This window comes from Zootoca vivipara, chromosome 7 (genome assembly GCF_963506605.1).
Source record: "Zootoca vivipara chromosome 7, rZooViv1.1, whole genome shotgun sequence".
NCBI classification, from domain to species: Eukaryota; Metazoa; Chordata; class Lepidosauria; order Squamata; family Lacertidae; genus Zootoca; species Zootoca vivipara.
In genome coordinates this window covers 45,265,926-45,287,680 of record NC_083282.1, presented here as the reverse complement: position 1 = coordinate 45,287,680, position 21,755 = coordinate 45,265,926, and the positions used below count along the sequence as shown (strand labels likewise).

Sequence of the window (21,755 nt, the reverse complement as noted above, 5' to 3'; positions counted from 1 at the left end):
TGTCACTTGGAAACTGCACAAACATTGGCTGCTGTGCACCTAAACCTGCCTCAATTCTCCAGACTGAGTATTTTCCATATCTCCTTTATACCATTCCTAAGTAGTGGTTTAATTCTAGCACCCATGAACCTCTCACCCTTATATCATCTCTCCCCAATAGAATCCTACCATGGGCCTGGGCTCTTCTTCCAGCTGAGTTAATGTAGTGTGTCTGACACACAAATGAGACATTTTGCACCAAATACAAGCCTGATTCATTTTTTTAGTCTGTCAAAGCAGATCTATTTTAAGTTCCATCCTTTGTCTTCCCTCATATTTGCAGCTACTCTAGCCAGCACTCTGCTTGACTCCCATAGAATTTGCTAGAAGGCTCATCCTCTCAAAACTATTTCCAGTCTGACACAGTAGACATAAATGGTTTAGTGCAGGGGTCAGCAAACTTTTTCAGCAGGGGGCCGGTCCACTGTCCCTCAGACCTTGTGGGGGGCCGGACTATATGGTTTTTTTTGAGGGGGGATGAACGAATTCCTATGCCCCACAAATAACCCAGAGATGCATTTTAAATAAAAGGACACATTCTACTCATGTAAAAACATGCTGATTCACGGGCGGGTTTAGGAGGAGATTGGGCTGGATCCAGCCCCCGGACCTTAGTTTGCTTACCCATGGTTTAGTACTTCCTCAGACTTGGTGTTTCAAACTAAATCCAGGAAGAAACCCCACCAACATTTGAGCCCCATATCTGCTCAGTATTAAGGCCAAAATTTTCTAACAACAAAAAAAATGCTACTTTGCTTCCTAAACCCTTACAAACCAGACATTTGCAATTTTGTTGCCCTGAAGTCAGTACATCAACTGAAAGCCAGCCTGTCACTGCTGTTGTAGAACTGGCTATGAGGCAGATGCAATCATCTTTAGGTCTGCTGATTGAGTCAATAGGTATTTATGCATGAATACAGCTGAATTTTATCAAAAGGCAGTGTTAAATGATTGAGTAATCTTTATTGAATACAAAAGTTGCCAAAAGTGAAAAAATACATTATATACAAAACCCACTGGCCTTGGGAGGGAGTGTCCAATATTAAAACTGCATCATACAGGACTTTGAACCGTTTCAACTTGTGGCCTTTCCTCTGCCTGTAAAAGAAAAAAAAAGTAATTTAAAACATGCATTTGTTTTACCTGACCAGTTAAATACAGCTCTTGAAAGCGTTCAATACACTTACGTACAATTGATTACTTAAATGTGGCATGGCTGCTGCTGCCTCTTGACAGAAGCCATTAACCAAATTACGCTTAGATAATCTTTCTTAAATAAATCTCTTGCTCTACTTCTGATAATGTAAAGAATTAGGACTCCTGTATAAATAGTACTTTAAGCAAAGTTGCTATTTCAAAGCATCCAAGAGATACATACTGCATTCTGCAAGTATACAGAACTAGTCTAACAGCTAGACTTCAGGTTTAGCTTAGACAGATTCCAGCATGCATTTTGACACAAGCAAATTTCCAACTTTAAGAAGTCTACGAGAAGACCAGCAAGCAATTAAAGACAGGCAGGAAAGATGTGCCTGGGAAGGAGAAAATATACACAGGACTCCTGACTCGACAGCCCACCTCCTCTTCCTTTTTCTCTGCAACCTCATTTCCACTGGGAGTAGCATCACCACCACCATTGACAGCCGGTTCTGGTTTAGATTTCTTAGCTTCATTGTCTCCCTGTTGAGTTTCTTCCTCGGGTTTCCTCTGAAGACAAAATTGTTTAGTCTTCACCAAGTACAACTTCAAATGTAAAATATTAATACTGAAAGCAATCTAGTTCTGGGTTACCTAACAGTCTACACATAGCTCTCAAAATCAGAAGGCAGACTGTCGAAGAAACAGATCAAATATTTCCTAGCTATATGGAGAGATTTGTTAAGAGGGTACCTTAAGATACAAATGTAGTTTGCTTGTTTTAGACTGGCTTTGCTATTTTAACCAATTCTCCTTTCCACTTGAAATATGGGAACCCAGCTCAGCCTGGGTGTGACGTTCAGTTTATATGGATTTTATGCTACCTGTAAACTCTGAATCTCTACCCTGGACAATTTTGCAGGTCTCCAACACAGCTAAATTCTCAAGTGACTGCAGGACCCACACAATTAAGCTTTGAAATTAAACCAGGGTGAGTCAGATGAGCACTGCACAGCACAAAACCATTAAAAGCTACCAAGTGTGCTAGATGGTTATCAGGCTGATTGGCTCCCAGTGGAGAAGATATTATGCAGGATTTCTAAAATTTGTAGAAGCAGAATGATCGAAGCTTTTAAGCGATGACTTAGGACAGGCATAGGCAAACTCAGCCCTCCAGATGTTTTGGGACAACAACTCCCATTATCCCCGACCACTGGTCCTGTTAGCTAGGGATGATGGGAGTTGTAGTCCCAAAACACCTGGAGGGCAGAGTTTGCCTACACCTGGCTTAAGTACTGCAAGCCAGTGGTTACCTATTTTTGTTAGTTTTATGGGACACACACCTTTTTTCTGACAAGATGGGAGATGTCTGTAATACACTGAGGAGCTCCATCAGTTTTTTGCCCAGCTGGGATCTGTTACAAAACAGAAGGCAAAATATGAAATACTATAGAACAGCAGAATTAAACTGCTTGCTTTAGGGATTAGTATCACTTACAGCTGAAGCCGGATTGCTTTCAGTTGCCTGTGGAAAACTAGAAGAAGATCCACCAACCTGGAAACAAAGAGATCTATCAGTCTAGAAGTCACTATTAAAAGCCTACTGAGACTAAATTACAAACATGTACAATAAATAGCACACCAGTTTTGAAGCACAATTTATAAAGTTTAAAGTGTAATGAGAAGCAATAATGAGGAAGTTGGTCTGCAGTTAATAATTTTTCAAGCTCCCAAAAATTTAAGACCACAAGAGAGGTAAACAGGTGTCTCATCTGTAGTGTGTGAATCCCCAAGCCATTTTGCAGTTGCTATCTGCAGTCTTTAAGAATAAGGGACATATTCAAGCTTGCATCTCCACTGGTGCAACAATCTACCGTCACCTCCAGCCAACCTCCTTCAAAAGCAGCTCAAGAGTTTGGGGGATCCTCCGGAACAGATTTTACATGTTATCTTAACATTAATTGTTCAGTGTAAGGTCTCTGAACTCAGTGCTTCAAAAGCCACCTCTCCCCCCCCAAAAAATCAAGTAAAAATCTAGCAATTTCCACTATAAAACTAAGTATCAATGGCATACTCTGTCTTCCCATTTACTGTTGTGTATCTCAGCTTTATTTTGCAATCTGCTCCTCTCTAGCACAAGTTCACAAAAAAAACAACACGGTAGCAGTAAACCTAGGACTCACCAAAGTTGCTTTCACAGTCAGGGCTATTCTTGCGCTCTTTTGAGACTCCTTTGAATCCTCTATCTTCTCTTTAATTTCAGGAAGCAGTCCCTCGAGTTCTAAAATTTCCTTCTCATCCTCAGCTGATCCTTCCCCTTTTGCTTTTAGTCGCTCAGTCAACATCACTAAAAAGGTGATATTTAGGTGATATTAGTACTTTTAGAGCCATTTACTCACCAGTTTTGGACTTTGCCCCAGTGTATGTTAAAACAGATTCTCAAGGATCAGCAGAAGATGTCAAATTTATTGCAGTGTTTGCTAGCTGACACATTAGCTCTATGAACTCTTCATGAGGAAACTAGCTCTGTAGCTTTCCCAACACTGTACATTTGGAGCTTGGAGCACACAGTAACGGTGATGCTTAACTAAAACTGCATGAGAAGAAAAACAGCACTTCACTTACCCATTCTTTTATCAATGACTTCCAACGATTTACTATACTGCAACACTGCTTCATCGTACTGATTATCATAGTGAAAGGCCAACCCAAGATGATAATGAGTCTCTGCAAGCAAGCGGTCATGAGCCTCTAAGTACTTCTGCTGAAGAGCCAGGCAAGAACGGAACTCTTCTATCGCTTGAGAGTAGTTTTCTGCACAATAAAAACAGAAAGTAAACCACAGGACTTTCATATGAAAGTAGACATTTGTACAAAGCAGAATTCAATCAGTGTAGAAAAAAGGTTTTCAATCAATAGTTGTATAACCTGACATGATTCCTGTATCAATTTTTGAAGAATATAGGACATTTCACATTTAATATAGTCTGCAGAGATTGGTGGAAAAAGTGGCTAGAAAGCGTATCTGGCTTGCTCAACAGCGGAGAACAAATGAGGAGACTGCAAGCTTCCTTCCCATGCCTTTCCCCTTATTTATCAACTACATCCTGGTTTGGTTAAACTGCAGTTAGCCATTAATTTAATTACCATTTACACTGATAAAGGACCAAGGCGAGGGGCCTCTATTGGATCTTCAAGGCTTTTAATAAGCATGCTTTAATAAGCAGGGAATAATGCATCTGAACTAGGCCACAGTAGCATAAAGGTAACAAACCTACCAGCATACTTCCCAATATAACAAAGTACAGTATGAGGCGTCCAAAATAAAAGGCTTAATTGATCAAGTCTGAGCTAGTTCATAAAAGTCTGAGCAGCTATGAAAATATGAATACTGTAAAGTGAATTTAAAATGTATTACTGACAGTTTATATAATATGTAATGAACATGCAACTGAAATATCATATGCAATGGAAATATGAAGAATAGTATCAGAAATTAATCCACTGCATGCCTAAGCAACTTTAAGGTAGTTACCAGATTCGATGCTAACTTCTCCTAGTTTTAGGTGAGCCTGAGCAACAAGGAGCTGAGCTTCTTTCGTGTCCTGTCTAGATCAAGAAGGCAGAGTCAGCAAGGTTGTCATAACGCCTTTAGTTGTATAAAAGGCATTATTTTTTAAAACTCCTAGACATACCTTTTGTATATTACTTTTGCTAACTCCAGCATATCCCAAGCCAGTTCTAAGTTCCCAACATCGTCTTCTTCACTCTCCTAAAGCAAAGTTATTTGAAAGAGTCAAAGAAAAGGATAGAAAGGCAACTAAGTTTCTTGGCAGACCACTTTGATGACTTTTCTGCTTGTTGTAGAAACTGTAGTGCCCTGTGCTAGATGCTCCATGATTCCAATTGTATTTTTACAGACACACCACAGACCACCTGAATGAAGCTTGTGGACCACTGGTGGTTGATGGACCAATTCAGGAACTCCTGAATTGCCTTAGAGCAGGCAACTGAAGAAACCAGTCATCATAGGAAACAAATATATAAGCTTTAGAAAAGGAACATCATACCCCTTCCACAAACTCCTATGCTGAAGCGTGTTAGCAAAATTTAGCACTTATATTAGGGAAATCTGCACTTCTTCCTTACAAAGTTGCCAGTTCTGTTGCAGGGAGTCTTGAACACAGCAGAGGAAGCTCTATTAACGTCCTACCTTTCCTTTAAGTTGCTCAATACAGTGTGCATGGTTCTCTCTCCCCCCATTTTATCCTCACAGCTCTGAGGTAAGACTAAGAGACAGTAAGGTCCAAAGCCAGTCAGTGAGCTTCATGGCTAAATGGAGATTTGAACCCTGGTCTTCCAGACCCCACCTAGTACCACAGTCTTCACAGCAATGCTTCTGCCAGTTCCAGAACCTAGTGTGATGAAAGCTCACCATGTGGTAGACAAAGAGAAGACTTGAAAGCACAGGTTCTGCAGAAAGGCTAGCTAATGATTCAAGTCAAGATTTGTGGACTGCTTGACAAAAAGGATTTACAAACAGCTTTAGAGGATTATCTATTTTCCTCCTGTATTAGTTTTGAACTGCTTGTCTTTCACATTGTATCTTACTCCTCATATGTATTGGCTGTTCAACTAGCAAATCCTTCATAAGCAGAATTAAAACCAATGTTTGGAAAGTGCAGCCAATTTTGCATTGAACACTATTCCTTGTCAGTAAATGTGATTCAGAGTAACCCTACTCATATATTCATTCTACATTATAATTATAATATAGAATTATAATTAGTGATAATTATAATTCTTGCTCCAAAAGCACATTTCTCAGTAGTTCTAGCTAATCACCAGCACTTTGCATGTCAATTCACTTCTTGCCCAGGTCTTTCCTGAGGCTACCCTGATGAACAGCTCATCTTATCAGCTGGATATCTTCCTCATGTTTGACCTCGCTGTCTTCATAGTTTGAGTAGCAGGAAAAAAATACAGTACCCAGTTCTATAATGTTAAGGCAAAAAAGGAGATGTCACAAGAGGACATACTTTCAGTTGAGTTAAAAATTGGTTGACCGTTTGCAGAGAATTACTTCAGAAGGTAGTGTATTGTTGCAAAAAAGCTGCTTCAATAGCAGTTTTTTAAAACAATAGCAAGCTTCTGATAATTAAGCAGATACCATGCACATTATCAAGCACAGCCCTTTCCCTTTCTGTAGCAAATCACTGTTGCTGTGATATGAGGAAGAGGAGATGCAACCTGTTCCCAAGTTCCTGTAGGTTTTGGAGACCTGCTTTTGGGCTTTTAAACAACTGTAATAAAAGACACGGTGGAAAGGTTACAGAAATTAGTTTAACCATGGGTCCTGTACTAGGAGACCACAATGCTCCACGTGCTTCATTGAAACTAGTTTATGAGTTAAAATGTATGAATGCATTCATTGTGTCAGTAGACAAGAGAAGAAGAAGAGGGGTTTGGATTTGATATCCCGCTTTATCACTACCTGAAGGAGTCTCAAAGCGGCTAACAATCTCCTTTTCCATTCCTCCCCCACAACAAACACTCTGTGAGGTGAGTGGGGCTGAGAGACTTCAAAGAAGTGTGACTAGCCCAAGGTCACCCAGCAGCTGCATGTGGAGGAGCGGAGACATGAACCCGGTTCCCCAGATTACGAGTCTACCGCTCTTAACCACTACACCACACTGGCTCCTGATAGCATAGGGGACAAATAAAGAAGGGAGGAGCACTGAGAAGGATATGGGCTTTTTAATAAGAATGGAGAAAGAACAAGCATCTAGAAGGAAAAACAGGCTAAAGTTTTAACAGACCCTACTATAATCCTGAACCTTCGGAACAAACTGCCTACTTCAGTTTTCCTATGCTCTAGAAAACATACATAATCGGAAATAGTTTCCATGAAAACAATGTTCCTTTCTCAATCACAGAAACATTGAACCAGCTCTTAAACAGGCTTGAATGCTCATCTTTATACTTCACCTTTTCTTCAACCGTAGAGTCATTTTCTTTATCCTCTTCGACTGCAGAGTCATTTTCTTTATCCTCTTCAACTGCGGAGTCATTTTCTTTATCCTCTTCAACTTTATCTTCCTCTTCTGATCCTTCCATCTCTACAAGAATAGTTTCTCATTAATATACAACCAGCTGTTTATACATACATTTTACTTGACTCTTTGTTTTATTCAGCTGTGAAATTCTTGCACCATTATTATGCTTCCAACCTATGAGTTCATGAGGGTTGGCTTGGTAGGTTTCTGTGCAATCTGCAAGAATAATCCAAGGATTGCAATATGTTTATAAGAAGTTTTGAGAGGGAGCTACATAGATTAAAATATTCAGCGTTAGGATATTCTTTCTCCTTTATGCTGTTTGCATGGCACCCCCTGGCATGCCAGTTAATAAGAATTTGAACATGTTTTAATACTTTTTATAGCTTCCCTCTAGAAGTTTTGCTTTCATAGTAATGGGGGAGACAAAGAGAATAGCTTTAAAATTGCACTTCTTAGAAGTAGTCCCATTTCATAGTTAAGATAAAACAGAAATATTAATATGGAGTTTTAGTTCAGCAGTATCTAGAGGGCCATGCTTTTAAACTACTCTGGGATTAGAAATGCATAGGAAAGGCTCTAGTTGCCAGAGCAAACTTGCCACTGGACTGTATCCCTATTATATTGCAATTATTAGTCACTTTTTTCAAATAGGAACACAAAGTGACTAAATATTTGTTAAACAGTTGTATTATGTGAAGGTTTATCAGCTTTACAACTATTTCACTACTTAGAATCTCACTTGTAAACAAACATTTTCAAGGTATAAGGTAGTTAAACAGCAATGCTAAAGCAAGAGAAGCAGGACATGAAAGCTGTGATGTCTATTACCTGCACTTGTTTCTAGTTATAGGCCTGAAGCATGATAGGTTTTAGGTTGTTTAATACAGGTCCATAAGCCAGCACCCTCATGTTGCTGTATTTTTGTGGATCTTGTCAATATATATTCTAGTACTATGCTTTTAATTGTTCAGAGTTAATCTTGCATTAACATAAAAACATGCAGTGAACATCCATTCAGTGTTCTCTTTGAGCCATTGCTTTCTATATTTGCTGCTCATGCAAGCCAGTCCCCCCAAAAGCCAATAATTTATTGCTCAACTTGTTAGTTTTGTTTCAATTCAACTGTTCCTTGCAGCTTCAAAATTCTCCCTGGGTGGATTCATCCCTGTGGCACAGAGAATTCTGAATGGATTAGTCTTACTAAGGGTTAGCTCTCTAAAGAAATCCACCCACAAGTGTCCTCTATCCCTGTTACCTTCGCCCTCTCCCATCTCGTCATCCTTTTCTTCTTCCTTTTCTACCTTAGGAGCAACTTCAGCTTTTTCTTCTGGTTCCATTTCATGTGACTGCTTGATGCTCCCTGAAGGAGTGGTTTCATTTGGAGCTGAAGGTTCTACTTCTCTTGAATCCAATGTTTCTTCCTTCTCTTTCAAGTTCACCACCACCTGTTCTGTGGCAGGCTTCATGTCCTCTGTCTTCTCAGCAGTAGCTTTGGCTGGCTGTTCTTCTGTTTTTTCTGCCTGGCCTTCAACTTTCTCAACTTTTTCTAACTCACCTGAAGCTTTTACCAATTCCTCTACTATTGGATTATTTTCTACAATTGTGTCTGCCTGCTTTTCTACCTCTTCTCTCTTCTCTTGAGCTGCTATCTCAACTACCTTCTCTTTCCCAGGTGCTTCCCCTGCAGCCACTTGTTTTTCTAAAGTAGTATCTCCCCCAGCTGCTTCTGCAGCCTCTTCTATTACTGGATTAATTTTCACAGCTGCATCTTCCGAAACCACCACTCTGTGTACAGCAGCATCTTCCCTAGCCTCTTCTACCACCACTGGCTTCTTTTCTCCAGCTGTCCCTTCTGCATCCACTGGCTTCTCTTCCCTAGCAGCACCATCTTCTAATGCTACCTCAGTAGTTACTTCATCGACGTTTTGTTCTTCCATAGCTGCCTCTACCTGCTTTTCTGCCTTCTCTTGCTCTTGCTTTTTCTCCACAACAGTGGTATCTTCTCCATCCAGAGCTGCTGCTTTTGTTTTTTCTTCCTTAGCTACTTCTTCTTCCTTAACTTCTTCCATTTCAACATCCTTCAGCTGCATCTCCACTCCTGTATGCACCAGAGACTCTTCAGGATTTTTTCTGGATTCATCTTTTTCCCCCATGGCATTATATACCTGCTCTCTTAATTCCTCCCTTGCTTCTTCTACATGTTTAAGGAAGATCAAGCACAAACAAACCTTCGAATTTAGTGATAAACATTCATGATCTTCACATCCCACCCTCCATCCCATTGATGTCTTGCTTCAAAGTTACAGCAATCAATGCAATCTTTTTGGACCCTTAAGCTGAGAACAAGTGCCTTCCATAACAGGGCTTGCAAGGAGTTGTGCTTAAGCAATGAGTTGTATGCCAGCATAGTAACAGCCAAGCAAGAGATGCCAAGCTTTGTCTAGACAAGACATTGCACTAGATTGCAGAAGATGCTACAAACTGAGGGTCACAGCAAGTATTGAAAATTAGACAAACTATCCACTTTCTTGAGCGTGGCCTATTGTCACAACATGATCTTCACAGCATCAAACCTTATTAGATGCCACTGCCCAAAAGATCTAGGCCACAATGTGCTATACACTAAATAGTTTTGCAATAAGCAGTAATACTGGGGGTTACTATGCAGTTTGTTCACAGAACCTTTGCCCAATTAGTTCATGGTTCTAGAAACAATTAGCTGACTGTCCTTAAGATCTTGAAGCACAGAAACAAAGCTAAGCCTACATGGTTCAAGGATTGGTTCAAAACAATGCTTTAAACTATAGGTTTGTAGAAGCACTGGCCTTGTTAAAAGGCAGGTTTTTAAGCCTTTTAAGCAAGTTTTTGGTCAATTTTATCATTATAAAGACTTTTAAGAGTGTCTTTTTAGTTGCGGTTTAAGATTCAAACAACTTGATAATAATAAAATGACCCTTGTCTAGTATCCACTTGGAACACACACAGCTTGGCATCTCTATGATGAGTTAAGACAGCACTACATACCATCTATATTATCAGCACTTTCTACCATTGAGTCTTCTGTTTTTTCTTCCTCCTCTTCCACCTGCACTCCTTCCAAGGCATTTCCCAGCACACCATTTTCCATTCTAGAAGACATAAGTAGGCATTGCTGTTATATTTTCCCTCACCAGCTTTAGTGATGTAGCATAAGAACACCAGTTAACAGATCCTGCTCCAGGCGTCCTGGAAGCAAATACATATTTGGTTGACAAGGAAGACCAACCAGTTTGTTGACCTGATTATATAGCTCTAGAATGACTGCCACTACTCTGAGAAAAAGTTACAAAAGGTAACTTCAGTTCTGTGTGCAGCAGCAACTGGTGAAGTGGATTCCAGTCCCTGTAAATTATGTTAGCCTTCCTAATCTAGATTAACTATTCAAACCACCAAGTGGCCCAAAGCAGGTCACATTAACTTACCTTGCCAATTCCAGAAGTGATTTCCCGTAAAAAAAGTAAGCTTCTGCACACTCATTTCCAGTTTCACCATACTTATTTGCCCTAAAAAGAGATTACCAGATTAGCAGGGTGGATTAATTTAAGTCATGTTTCCCATTTACAGAAGTGGCCAGAATTGTGGAAACCTTTTGGGAAACATTTATTTCCAAGGTTTGATGGCTCATAACACAACTTTTTTTGAGTAATACCATAAAATTATGTATCAAAGGAAACATTTAATGAAGAATGTAATGCAACAAGATTTGTTCAACTATCTGCATTCTATCAAAAGTTATAGCCAAATAGTCAGAAAAATAAATGGATTAGAGAGCTAAGCAGGTGTCATTGTTTTGGCAATGATTGCTCATAACATCACTTTTTTGGGGAGCAATACCATAAAATTATATATCAATGGAAAGATAATTTAATGAAGAATGTAATGCAAGTAACTTTTATGAAGGATTATTTATTACAACAGAAATAAGGAAGACATTTGTCAATGTGATATGTGATTGCTATCAAGTTGGTTGGGTTTGTTTTTTTGTTCTTTCATTTAGTTAGCTTGTAAATGTAATAAAAATTTTAAAATGGTGCAAGGAGTTGACTGGTCATTCAGAAAGTCATGTAAAATAGTACTATTAAGTGAACAAGGCTACAGTTATGAAGAAATTATAAGAAAAATTGGTGGAAACTTAACCAAAGGTGGCATTTCTAAATTTTTGAAGTGTACAAGGAGACTCAGTCACTACAAATTCAGACTGGTAAAGGCAGGAAAAGGTGCAGAACAGCAAATGATGACATAAGAATTGGGAGACTGTGCCTATGTGACAGAAGAAAATCATCTGGGTGTATACAAGATGACATGGTGCAATGTAATGTGAAGTTGAGGACAAGAACTGTTCAGCAAAGACTGCAGGAATATGGTCCAAATGCTAGAATTCCAAGGGAAAAGCCATTGTTACCTCTCAAAAAAAGGTTGAAAATACTAAACTGGGCTAAAACCCTTGTTAACTGGACAGCAGAACAATGGGACAGTGTTATTTGGCGTGATGATACCAAAATCTCCTTGCTCGATAGTGATGGCATGAAATATGTGAGGAGGGGAATCAGAGATTTGCATCCTACTTGCATGACACCTACCGTGAAACACCCAGTTAGTGTAATGATCTGGGGTGGTATGACAGCAAAAGGTGTGGGCAGAATTTTCGTCGTTAATGGGCATGTAAATGCCCCCAAATACACTGCCCAGAACTTAACAAAATTGAAATCTATGGAGCCGACTAAAGAAACTTGTTAGTCAAAAGCAACCCAGCAAGAAAACCCAATTAATAGAGGCAATAATTCAATCTTACTTCACATTATTACAGCTGTAGAACTAAAAAACTTGGTTTACTCCATGGGAAGGCTAAAGGTTACCCAACTATTAACTGACATGGTGAGAATTTTTGTATATCTAATTTTTTCTATCTGTTTCCCATTTCTTCTTTATGACTGCTGTTGTAATAAATAATCCTTCATAAAAGCTATTGCATTACATTCATTAAAATATCTTTCCATTGATATATAATTTTATGGTATTGCTCCAAAAAAGGTGGTATTATGAGCCATCATTTCCAAAACAATATGCCACCTGATTGGCTCTCTAAACACTCCTTTTCCTGGTTATTTGGCTATAGCGTTTGATAGAATACAGATAATTGAACAGACTTTATTCCATTACTGTACATTCTTCATTAAATTATATTTCCATTAATATATAATTTTATGGTATTACTCAATTTTGGCCACTAGTGTATTACTTCATATATTTGTTGAACACTGGGGCAAATCTGACATCTAAATGCTGCCTTAAAACCAAATGCCTATTATTTAGTACAACCAGGCTTTTTTCTATTTGTTGGCGTCTACACCTTTTATAAGATTTCATTTTTGTTAACCTATAGAGGGAAAGCCTTTAAAACATTCCATTATGACCAGTAGCCATGACTGTTTGAGATAAAGTACAAAAATACAGGAATGTGAACACTGGACAATTTTGTGTGTCTTCTTTCCAGTATTGTTTGTTTCTGCTTGACTCTGCTTTCACCACCATAACAAACAACAACTTATTTATATGCCACCCATGTGACTGGGTTATCCCAGCCATTCTGGGCGGCTTCCAATAAATTAAAACACAACATCAAAAATTAAAAACTTCCCTATATAGGGATGCCTTTAGATGTCTTCTAGAAGTCAGATACTTGTTTAATAAAGGTAAAGGGACCCATGACCATTAGATCCAGTCGCGGACGACTCTGGGGTTGCGGTGCTCATCTCGCTTTACTGGCCGAGCTGGAGCAGTACCTATTTATCTACTTGCACTTTGACATGCCTTCGAACTGCTAGGTTGGCAGGAGCAGGGACCGAGCAACGAGAGCTCACCCCATCGCAGGGATTCAAACTGCCGACCTTCTGATCGGCAAGCCCTAGGGCTCTGTAGTTTAGACCACAGTGCCACCCGCATCCCTACTTGTTTAATACAAAGTAACAAAAATGAAATGCCTGTCACTGACATGTCAAATAATTATTGAGCAGACTAGAGATCATTTTCATTCAGTGGAACTAAACATTTATGTTTGCTAGTTGGACTGTAAATAATCATTTGAAAAAATCATCGAACTGGCTCTTCATTTAAATAGGAAGCCTCCGTTATCTCTATGTATCTGGTAGAGAAACTACTTCATTTTAAAAGAATAACTGTAGCTAACATGCTTTGGTTAAGATATAATAGTACCAGCATTGTTATTTGAGAATTTATTAAATTTAAAATTCCAGAAAATCCAAAATCCAAACGGAGTTTAAAAATCCATTTAAAAATACAGCTTTTTATCTACCTGCAGATTATATCCCCTGCCCTTTCCACATAGTATCAGGAAGTATTAGAATGTACAACATTGTATTCAACATAAATATTGACACACACATACACAGGCCATATGGCTTAAGAAAGTTTTGTCCAAATTATTTGGACAAAATTATTTGGGGGAATATACTTTGGAAGTTCTTTTCACTGGAGTGGCTTCCACTGCTAGGTGGTTATACCCAGGTAAGTCTGGTTACTGAACCAGGTAACCTAGTGTCAGTTGTCTATGCTCTAATGCAGTGTTTCCCAACCAGTGTGCCTCCAGATGTTTTGGGACTACAACTCCCATCATTCCTGACCACTGGTCTTGCTAGCTAGGGATGATGGGAGTTGTAGTCCCAAAACATCTGGAGGCACACTGGTTGGGAAACACTGCTCTAGTGACCTCCCACATGGAAGCTTGGAAACTACGGTAAATACAGTATCTAAAAAAGTACCTTCTACAATACCAATCATCTCAGTCCCTACAATAAGCAGGTGAGGCTTTGTTGGCGATGCAACCACCAGGTCTGCTTGGTTTGCAATGACCCACAACAGGGCTTTTTTGGTGTTAGTTCCCTTTCCAGTGAGGTGTGCCTATCACCATTATTAACTTTCATGAGAAATTTGGAAATATTCCTGGTTATGCAGGAATTTGGTGGCCAAATTTCTTGGCAACCTTGAGATCACTGGATGGAATAATGTTTTTGCTTTGTTTTCTGAAGCGTGGATCTGTTTGCCACCCTGGGGTTCCTCATGAGGAATATAAATTCAATAATTAAATAAGCAAATAGTGTGCTAAAGTTACTTTCATTCATTTTCCAAAACAGGAGCTGGGCTAAAAAAAATTATCCTCTACATACAGTGGACCTTCTGGATACCGATTTAATTTGTTCGGGGGGACCATGCGCATTGCGCACCCCGAAAAATACTTCCAACTTTGCAGAGTTCGTAACCTTAAGGTTACATATCCAGAGAGGTACTTAACCCGAGGGTTCACTGAACTTAATTGAGAGTAACCCTGTAAAACCCGGTGGGGTTTACGTTTTGGTAAAAAATTCTACATAGAAGAAATCTAATTTGGGAAAGGAAAAATTGAAGCCGTCTTTATTGCAGATATTAATCCAGAACACTTCTTTCTGGCTCTGTGCACCACTAGCATGCAGTTCTCCACTGATTACCCCCAAGAGAATGCACCTCATAACAAAGAAAAAAGGTTGTCATCCCTAAGATAGGCTAAATTCCCTTCATCAAATGAAAATTCAACTGAAGGGATAAATCTCATTACTTACAACAGAGAAGCAGCTTCCTGAAATGCATTAACAGCAGCTGGAATATCTCCCATTACCAGATTTTTCTGCCCCAAGCCGAGACATTTCTTGGCTTCTGCATCCACATCCATACTAGAAAAATAGAAACAAGGTTCTAGTTACAGGCAGTTAGCCGTGTTGGTTTGCCGCAGTCGAAACAAAATAAAAAAAAATCCTTCTAGTAGCACCTTAGAGACCAACTAAGTTTGTTATTGATATGAGCCTTCGTGTGCATGCACATGAAAGCTCATACCAATACAGTGGTACCTCAGGTTAAGTACTTAATTGATTCCGGAAGTCCATTCTTGACCTGAAGCATTCTTAACCTGAAGTGAACTTTCCCACAGAAAGTAATGGAAAGTGGATTGATCTGTTCCAGACGATGAAAAACACCCCCTAAAACAGCAATTTAACAAGAATTTTACTGTCTAACAAGACCATTGATCCATAAAATGAAGGCAATAATCAATGTACTGTACTATAAAATAAGTAAAGACAGTGTTTTAGATGAAAAAAAATTAACATTTTTTCCTTACATGCACTGATGATAGTCACTTTGGATGGGAGACTTTTATCCATTTCTGCAGTCACACAATCAACCAGGAGCAGAAGAGCCCTGCAGCTGAATTGCCTGCCCAGTCTCCCTACAGTGGGGAGATGCCTCCAGCAAGTCATAGAATCATAGAGTTGGAAGAGACCACAAGGGCCATCCAGTCCAATCCCCTGCCAAGCAGGAAACACCATCAAAGCATTCCTGACATATGGCTGTCAAGCCTCTGCTTAAAGACCTCCAAAGAAGGAGACTCCACCACACTCCTTGGTAGCAAATTCCACTGCCGAACAGCTCTTACTGTCAGGAAGTTCTTCCTAATGTTTAGGTGGAATCTTCTTTCTTGAAGTTTGAATTCATTGCTCCGTGTCCGCTTCTCTGGAGCAGCAGAAAACAACCTTTCACCCTCTTCCATATGACATCCTTTCATATATTTGAACATGGCTATCCTGCTGCTAACAGGGGCAGGAAGGCAATAAATATTCCACCTTAACCTTGCTGGATCTGCCCCATCAGCTGGCAGTCAAGGAAGATTGGCGGAAACACACACACACCGCTGCCACCTCTCCCTGCGTGGCATGGAGGCATGCAGGCGGGTGAGCGGGCAGGTAGGTAGGCTGACCGGCTCCCCTTAGCTTCCCCGCCCTGAGACCGGACCCCGCCAGCGAAGGTCACCGTGCCCCTCTCCATGGCATCCACCGGCTGCCCGGCTTCGCAGCAGTGCCAGGAGGAGCAGCAAACCAAGGGTAGAGCAGTCACGGAGCTGAGGGGGCGGCCGTCACACTTTGCCTGCGTCTGCCTCCCTGACATGGAGCGCATGGCTGCGAGGGGAGGGCCAGTGAGCTGAAAGCCGAGGACGCCCAACGCCGGTCCATAAAGCTCCAAGGTGGCTGCGCCTTCGAGGGGAGCGTGGTGACCCCCGGGCATGGGCCAGAGTGGTGCCGGAGGAGCAGCGGGGTCAGGGAAGCTGTCCGCGTTTCCTGTCACCCCGCGTCTCCTTGCTCGCTGCCTCCTGGCGGGGGCTGTGGCTCTGTGAGAAGAGGCTGTGCCGCAGTGGCTTTGGCCCAGCCCTTTGGGTGGGACCAAGCCAGCCCATCCCCAGTGGCAGCCCCAGCCGTGCCGGCAGAGCTGGAAAGTTCCTGACTTTCGCGCCCAGGCCCAGCCCCAGACGCAGCTCGGTCTCTCCACTGCAGGTGAGAGAAGCAGAGGCAGCGAGGGGAACCTTGGTGAGGCGTGCTGGCTCCTCCCAAGCCAATGTCCTCACTTCCAGGTTTACTTACGTCCAGGTTAGAATGGTACGTAACCCGAAAATACGTAACCTGAGGTACCACTATAACAAACTTAGTTGGTCTCTAAGGTGCTACTGGAACAAGGTTGTTAGCCACAACATTATAGCTGTGAGAAGCAAGCTTGGTCATTATTTAGCTGTTTTACTATAGTGAATCAAGAGTGTCAGTGTTCAATAATTCATCTATTCCAATCAATGTAACTAGTAGTAGCTGACTATTGCAGGAAGATAGTAGTTACACTACTCTATTTCAAACTCACATGCACTATTCTTACATCTAACATCTTACCTCTCAGTTTTGTCAGCGGAAGTAGAAGGAGCAGCAGATTCTTCTGCCATTCTGAAACTGAAAATTCTGAAGTTAGAATACTTTTTCTCCAGCAACTGTAATGTATGCTTCATAAATAGAATTATAGCAAATTAAGGGTAAGGACCATCAATGGTACATTATGCCCTACATAGGCTGCTAGTGCAAGTAACTATCAGCTGGCTCCTTCATGTATGCCACAACCTTTTCCTATGAAGTCAAAAAGTTCCCAATCAAACAGCCTGTGCACTGTTCAAGAGGCATGCTACAGTCACAGAAATTTATTTAAGAGCTTCAATTTCATTTTAAAGGAACTTTAAAGGGTTTTTGTACGGGTGGCAATCTGTCAGTAGTGGAAGGTATACAATCTGCCAGTTGAAATTACAGCCCTCCTAACTAGAGTACAGTATATATTTCTATGGACTCCTCACACAGGATTGTTACAAATGTAAAGAGCACACCCCACGAACAAAAGTTGCCACTCTCTCAGAAATATCAGTACCGGTATCCTTGACAAACTAGCTTCCAAAATTCTTCAGGCGAAACAATGTGCTTTAAATGCGTGCTGGGTGCATTTTAAATCGTTTGACAGGTCTAGCAGAGCATAAATTCATTAAATACTGGAAACAGCGGGCAGTATTACAGTGACTTAGAAGTCCAACTCTGCTATATTGCTGAGGGACCTCAGTCCCTTAAACGACACTTGCTCCCAGAAGGGGAGGTGTAAAAACGAATCAAGTGTTATAGTACTGTACGGGGTACAACACACAAGGGCTGTACAGATGACTCTTGGCTAGGGAACTATCAGTATGAGAGTTTCTAGACTCTTACAAGTTACAATCTCTCCAGTAGAAAAAACTATAATGAAGGCCAATTAGTCTGAAGCGAGTAACAGAATAGCGCTTCAAGAAACGCTCCCGTTTCTTCAAGTGTTCACTCGTTAACTGTGGCGAGATGACAAAACATCGACCGACAGTTCCTTCCAAAAACTACAGTAAAGGCGGCATTTTCCAATTCACCCCACAGTTCCACTGCAACCAGCTAATTTTCGGTGCCATAAATGAGTTAAGCCAGTGTAGACCCGACATGCCTTAAGTTCCCACCCCCGCCTTGGAGCGCACGAAAAAATATACCAGAATACTACGGTAATTCTCGGTTTATCAAACGAGGTAAAAGGTAGAGCGTTAAAAGCCGCTCTTAACTCCTCCCCCGGAGCCGCCAACGACGATAAGAAAGTTCTCTCAGGGAGAAAGACGTTTACCTCAGCAGACAAAAGGGTTCGTTTCCCGCCTCCGCCCCTCCCCTCGTCAGATCTTTTGGCGCCGAATCTCAACGGTCTCTTTCTACAGGCCCAGGCTGCCTACCACGTGATGGGGCTCGGTTTTCCTCTTCTCCCCCCGCCCCCTTCTCCTTCCCTCCCTCCTTTGCGCGCGCCGGATTGATGGGCCTTGAAAATGGCGGCCTAAACGCCAAGTCGGGTCACGTGGCGTCTCGGTTTTAAGTCGAACCGCCGCCTCCGCCGTGAGAAAACGGGATGCACCAAACCGCCGGTGGGAGGATTAGGAGGTGAGAGGATTTGGGGGGGGGGAGAGAATGAAATAAAACGCCACGAGGTAAAGAGGACCAGAATGTGCCGCCTAAAGCGAAGCGGAGGGAGAACAAATTCCACGAAGGAATACCTGTGTGGCCGCCGCCGCCGCCGCCCCCATTACTCGAACAAACAACTCGGCGTTCCCTTCGTTCTTACCCAGTTCCTGAAGAGGCAAAACCTGAGCCGAACCCCGCCAGCGGCGGCGCCGCCGCCAAAGGTGATGGCAGTCCCACAACTCACCTCAAGACCCCGACGGAGTGACAACAATCAGCCGAGAAACGCAGCCCACCGACCCTCCAGATGCTTTTATAGCCCCCTGAGGACACGCCCCAGCAGCGCGAGGCACGCTCTCAAGGCAAAGGAACTACGGCTCCCAGCATGCCTCGCGCCTCCATGTGAAGCCTTTCGGGAAGCCGGAACTCGTCCCGAGGCGCTGAAAAAAAAGCAAAATAAGCGCAACAGGACGAATGCCAGAGAAACCCTCGATCGTGTTGGAAACGTCACCTCCCACTCTCGCTCTGGTTGCTGTAACGTAGTCCGCCGACTCGGAGTAAACCTAGCCCACTACTTTTGTAGCGTGCCGGAAAATGTAGTTCCAAGTTCAGAGTGCTTGTAGTCCGTAGACAGTTGAAGAGCATACTGGGAAAGGCTGTGAAATAGCATCCATTCAGAGATCTATTAGCTCTGCGGGCGGCTAAAGAGTCAGAAACTGTCTTAACCCTCTGACCTCTTTAACTGCTCTGACACGGATCATCTAGTCTGCTGGGCAACCCCCTTCCTCCAGCGTATTTTATAAGACCATTTGTGTTTATGTACGGTATCTTTAAAAACCAAGGTCCTGGATCACACCACGCATGCTTCAGATATAACGAATGAACACAACACGGGAGCTCCCGATCCCCCAGCGTTCCGTACATCAAAGAGGTTGCAGTGTGACCCGGGAGCGGGTGGAAGTGGCGCGACTCACCTGACCCTCATCTATGACGCCGGGGTCTCTACCGGCAGAGGGCAGGGTTAGCCTGGCAATGCAGTGGTGTCCCCAAATGCACCTCAGTCTTCGCTAAGGCTAGGAAAAAATAAAGCACTGCGATTGTAGGAAACAACGCACAGAGGATAATACCTGCCCGAGTCTTCCCTACTGAGATGTGTGTGTACTGGATATGTCATATTTCTAGTCTAGTAGACTGGGCTTAGAAAGTGATTGACCCAAAGACACAGCTTCGTAGCTTAGTGAGGATTTCAGACCTATTTATCTGCGGTTCTCTTATTTTTCAGCCTTGGTTCCCAAATGCTGTCAGACTACAATTCCCACCCTCCTTGACAGTTGGCTAAGCTGGCTGAGGAATACTTACCCGCTGCATCACTAGCTCTCAATAATAGATTGTATCTCTGAACATGTGCAGGCTATGTAATCTCCTTAACAAGAACCGTATGCTTAGGGTTGCAGCATTAGAAATTAACCTTCCTGGAGCATGCCAGTAGCTAATTAAGACCAAGAAACTGCCAAAACATCAAATGCTGCAACATTTTTTCTGGTTCAGTACCAGCCTTATAAGAATGGCCTATTGTGTTTGGTAGGCTTTCTTCCAAGGTCCACAATCACCCTATGCAAAGTTAAGCATGCCTAAACATGTTTATTTCAGTGGTCTCAGGCACACCTAACTACACAGGATTCTGCTGTAAGTGTGCACAAATTGCCGCCTTATGGGAGTAGACACAAACTGCTAACATACGGTAGAACAAAATCCTACTAACCATACTACTGAGTTTCTCCGAAAATAAGCCATACCCCGAAAATAAGCCCTAGTGATAGGCAGTTTAACCTTGTAGGTTAAACTTAATAAAAAATAAGACATCCCCTGAAAATAAGCAGTGTTTTTTTTTAGGAGAAATCAATATAAGACGGTGTCTTATTTTTGGAGAAACACGGTACTAGTAGTTGTCTCTAGTTAGAGAACAGTTAATACCTCTTGAAAGCGTATATTACGAATAACTGGGTTAAAAACAGGACAGGATAGTTGTGTAGGGTGGAATTTTAGCAGACACAAGCTTACACCTGTTGAAAATTCTTCTGCACAACTATTAAGGGTGCAGGAGCCTCTTGTATCTGGCCACCTAGCAAAAATAAGGGAAACTGCACTAGTAATAACAGCAATGTCTTTTAGGCAGCAATAATTCCCAATCAAAACATACTGACCTAATCAGTATTAATGCAAAGATTACAGTTGGAGTAGTTTAGTCTGCAGTTTGTTTCCACATCTTCTTATATAAATTAAGTCTTATGTGTGTTTGAATTTCCATGTTGGCTGTAAGGCTTCTGTGAACCAGCCCACCAATTTGAAACTTCAATATACTTTTTCAGTTAGAGTAATTTTTTTCAAAGTTGAGTCTCATTTAAAAAACAACTAGTGATGGAGAAGATTTTTAAATGAGTACAGTAGACACTGACATTGATTATGCCGCTAAGAACTTCATCACTATTCTGCTATCAACAGCTGCTCCTCCTCTCGTCATTAGTTCCCTGCTAAAAGCTTCTACCTACCTAAATGTCATCCTGCTGGGTCTTTACTTTCATAGGCTGAACTTCATTCATTAAATAAGGTAAATTGCCTGCCTAATGCAAAGGTTGTAGATGTTAGTGGTTGTGGTGCATGTTGGCACCAGTGACATGGGGAAATATCTCAGCCTTTTTTCTTTTTTTTTTTTGGCTAGTTTAACTTTACACATCTTCTCTTCAGTCTCACACTTTTTTTGATTCTCCCTTACAGCTTGCATAGGCATGTTTCTGAAGTTCTTCAATAAAGAGCTGGGAAAGCGCTAACCAGGCTTTGGGAAGGAGACAGGAGGACTGTGTGACCCTGCCAGAGCCCTCACACCTCCTTCCCAAAGCCCAGTGTTCAGAAACTTGAGGGGGTCAAATGTTGCAGAGGACCACCCCTGCTGGGTCAGGTGGGCCTTTGATGTGATTCAACAGGGTTCTTATGTTCTTAATCTCACATTAACATGCAGCAGTTGCATAGCTGTCAAGTTCTCCCTTTCTTTAAGGGAAATTCCCTTATGCTGAATAGGCTTCCTCGCAAGAAAAGGGAAAACTTGACAGCTATGCAGTTGCTC

General features: G+C 41.7%; 2 protein-coding genes across 11 annotated transcripts in view; one reads left to right on the top strand and one right to left on the bottom strand.

Annotated features, from left to right (window-relative positions):
- Positions 1-7,165, top strand: part of CCDC17 (coiled-coil domain containing 17) — a 38,522-nt gene extending 31,357 nt beyond the window's left edge. For 7 of the 10 annotated variants that reach the window (XR_009557910.1, XR_009557911.1, XR_009557912.1 and 4 more), the window contains one exon: positions 5,097-7,165. The gene's annotated coding sequence lies outside the window, so the exon portion shown is untranslated. Of the gene's footprint in view, positions 1-2,098; positions 2,168-3,439; positions 3,804-5,096 lie in introns of those variants that run through there. The other 3 variants (XR_009557908.1, XM_060276952.1, XM_060276953.1) reach the window with 3 other exon arrangements.
- Positions 983-21,707, bottom strand: NASP (nuclear autoantigenic sperm protein). The gene is made up of 15 exons (XM_060276957.1): positions 18,882-21,707; positions 17,033-17,089; positions 14,888-14,998; positions 10,697-10,777; positions 10,260-10,363; positions 8,491-9,429; positions 7,165-7,295; positions 4,872-4,948; positions 4,712-4,785; positions 3,802-3,990; positions 3,360-3,523; positions 2,675-2,731; positions 2,520-2,591; positions 1,618-1,746; positions 983-1,137 (listed from the first exon to the last, which is right to left on the bottom strand). The coding sequence occupies exons 2-15, from the start codon at positions 17,080-17,082 to the stop codon at positions 1,093-1,095; spliced, it is 2,223 nt and encodes a 740-aa protein (XP_060132940.1). The 5' UTR covers positions 17,083-17,089; positions 18,882-21,707; the 3' UTR covers positions 983-1,092.
- Positions 21,708-21,755: the final 48 nt, after the last annotated feature.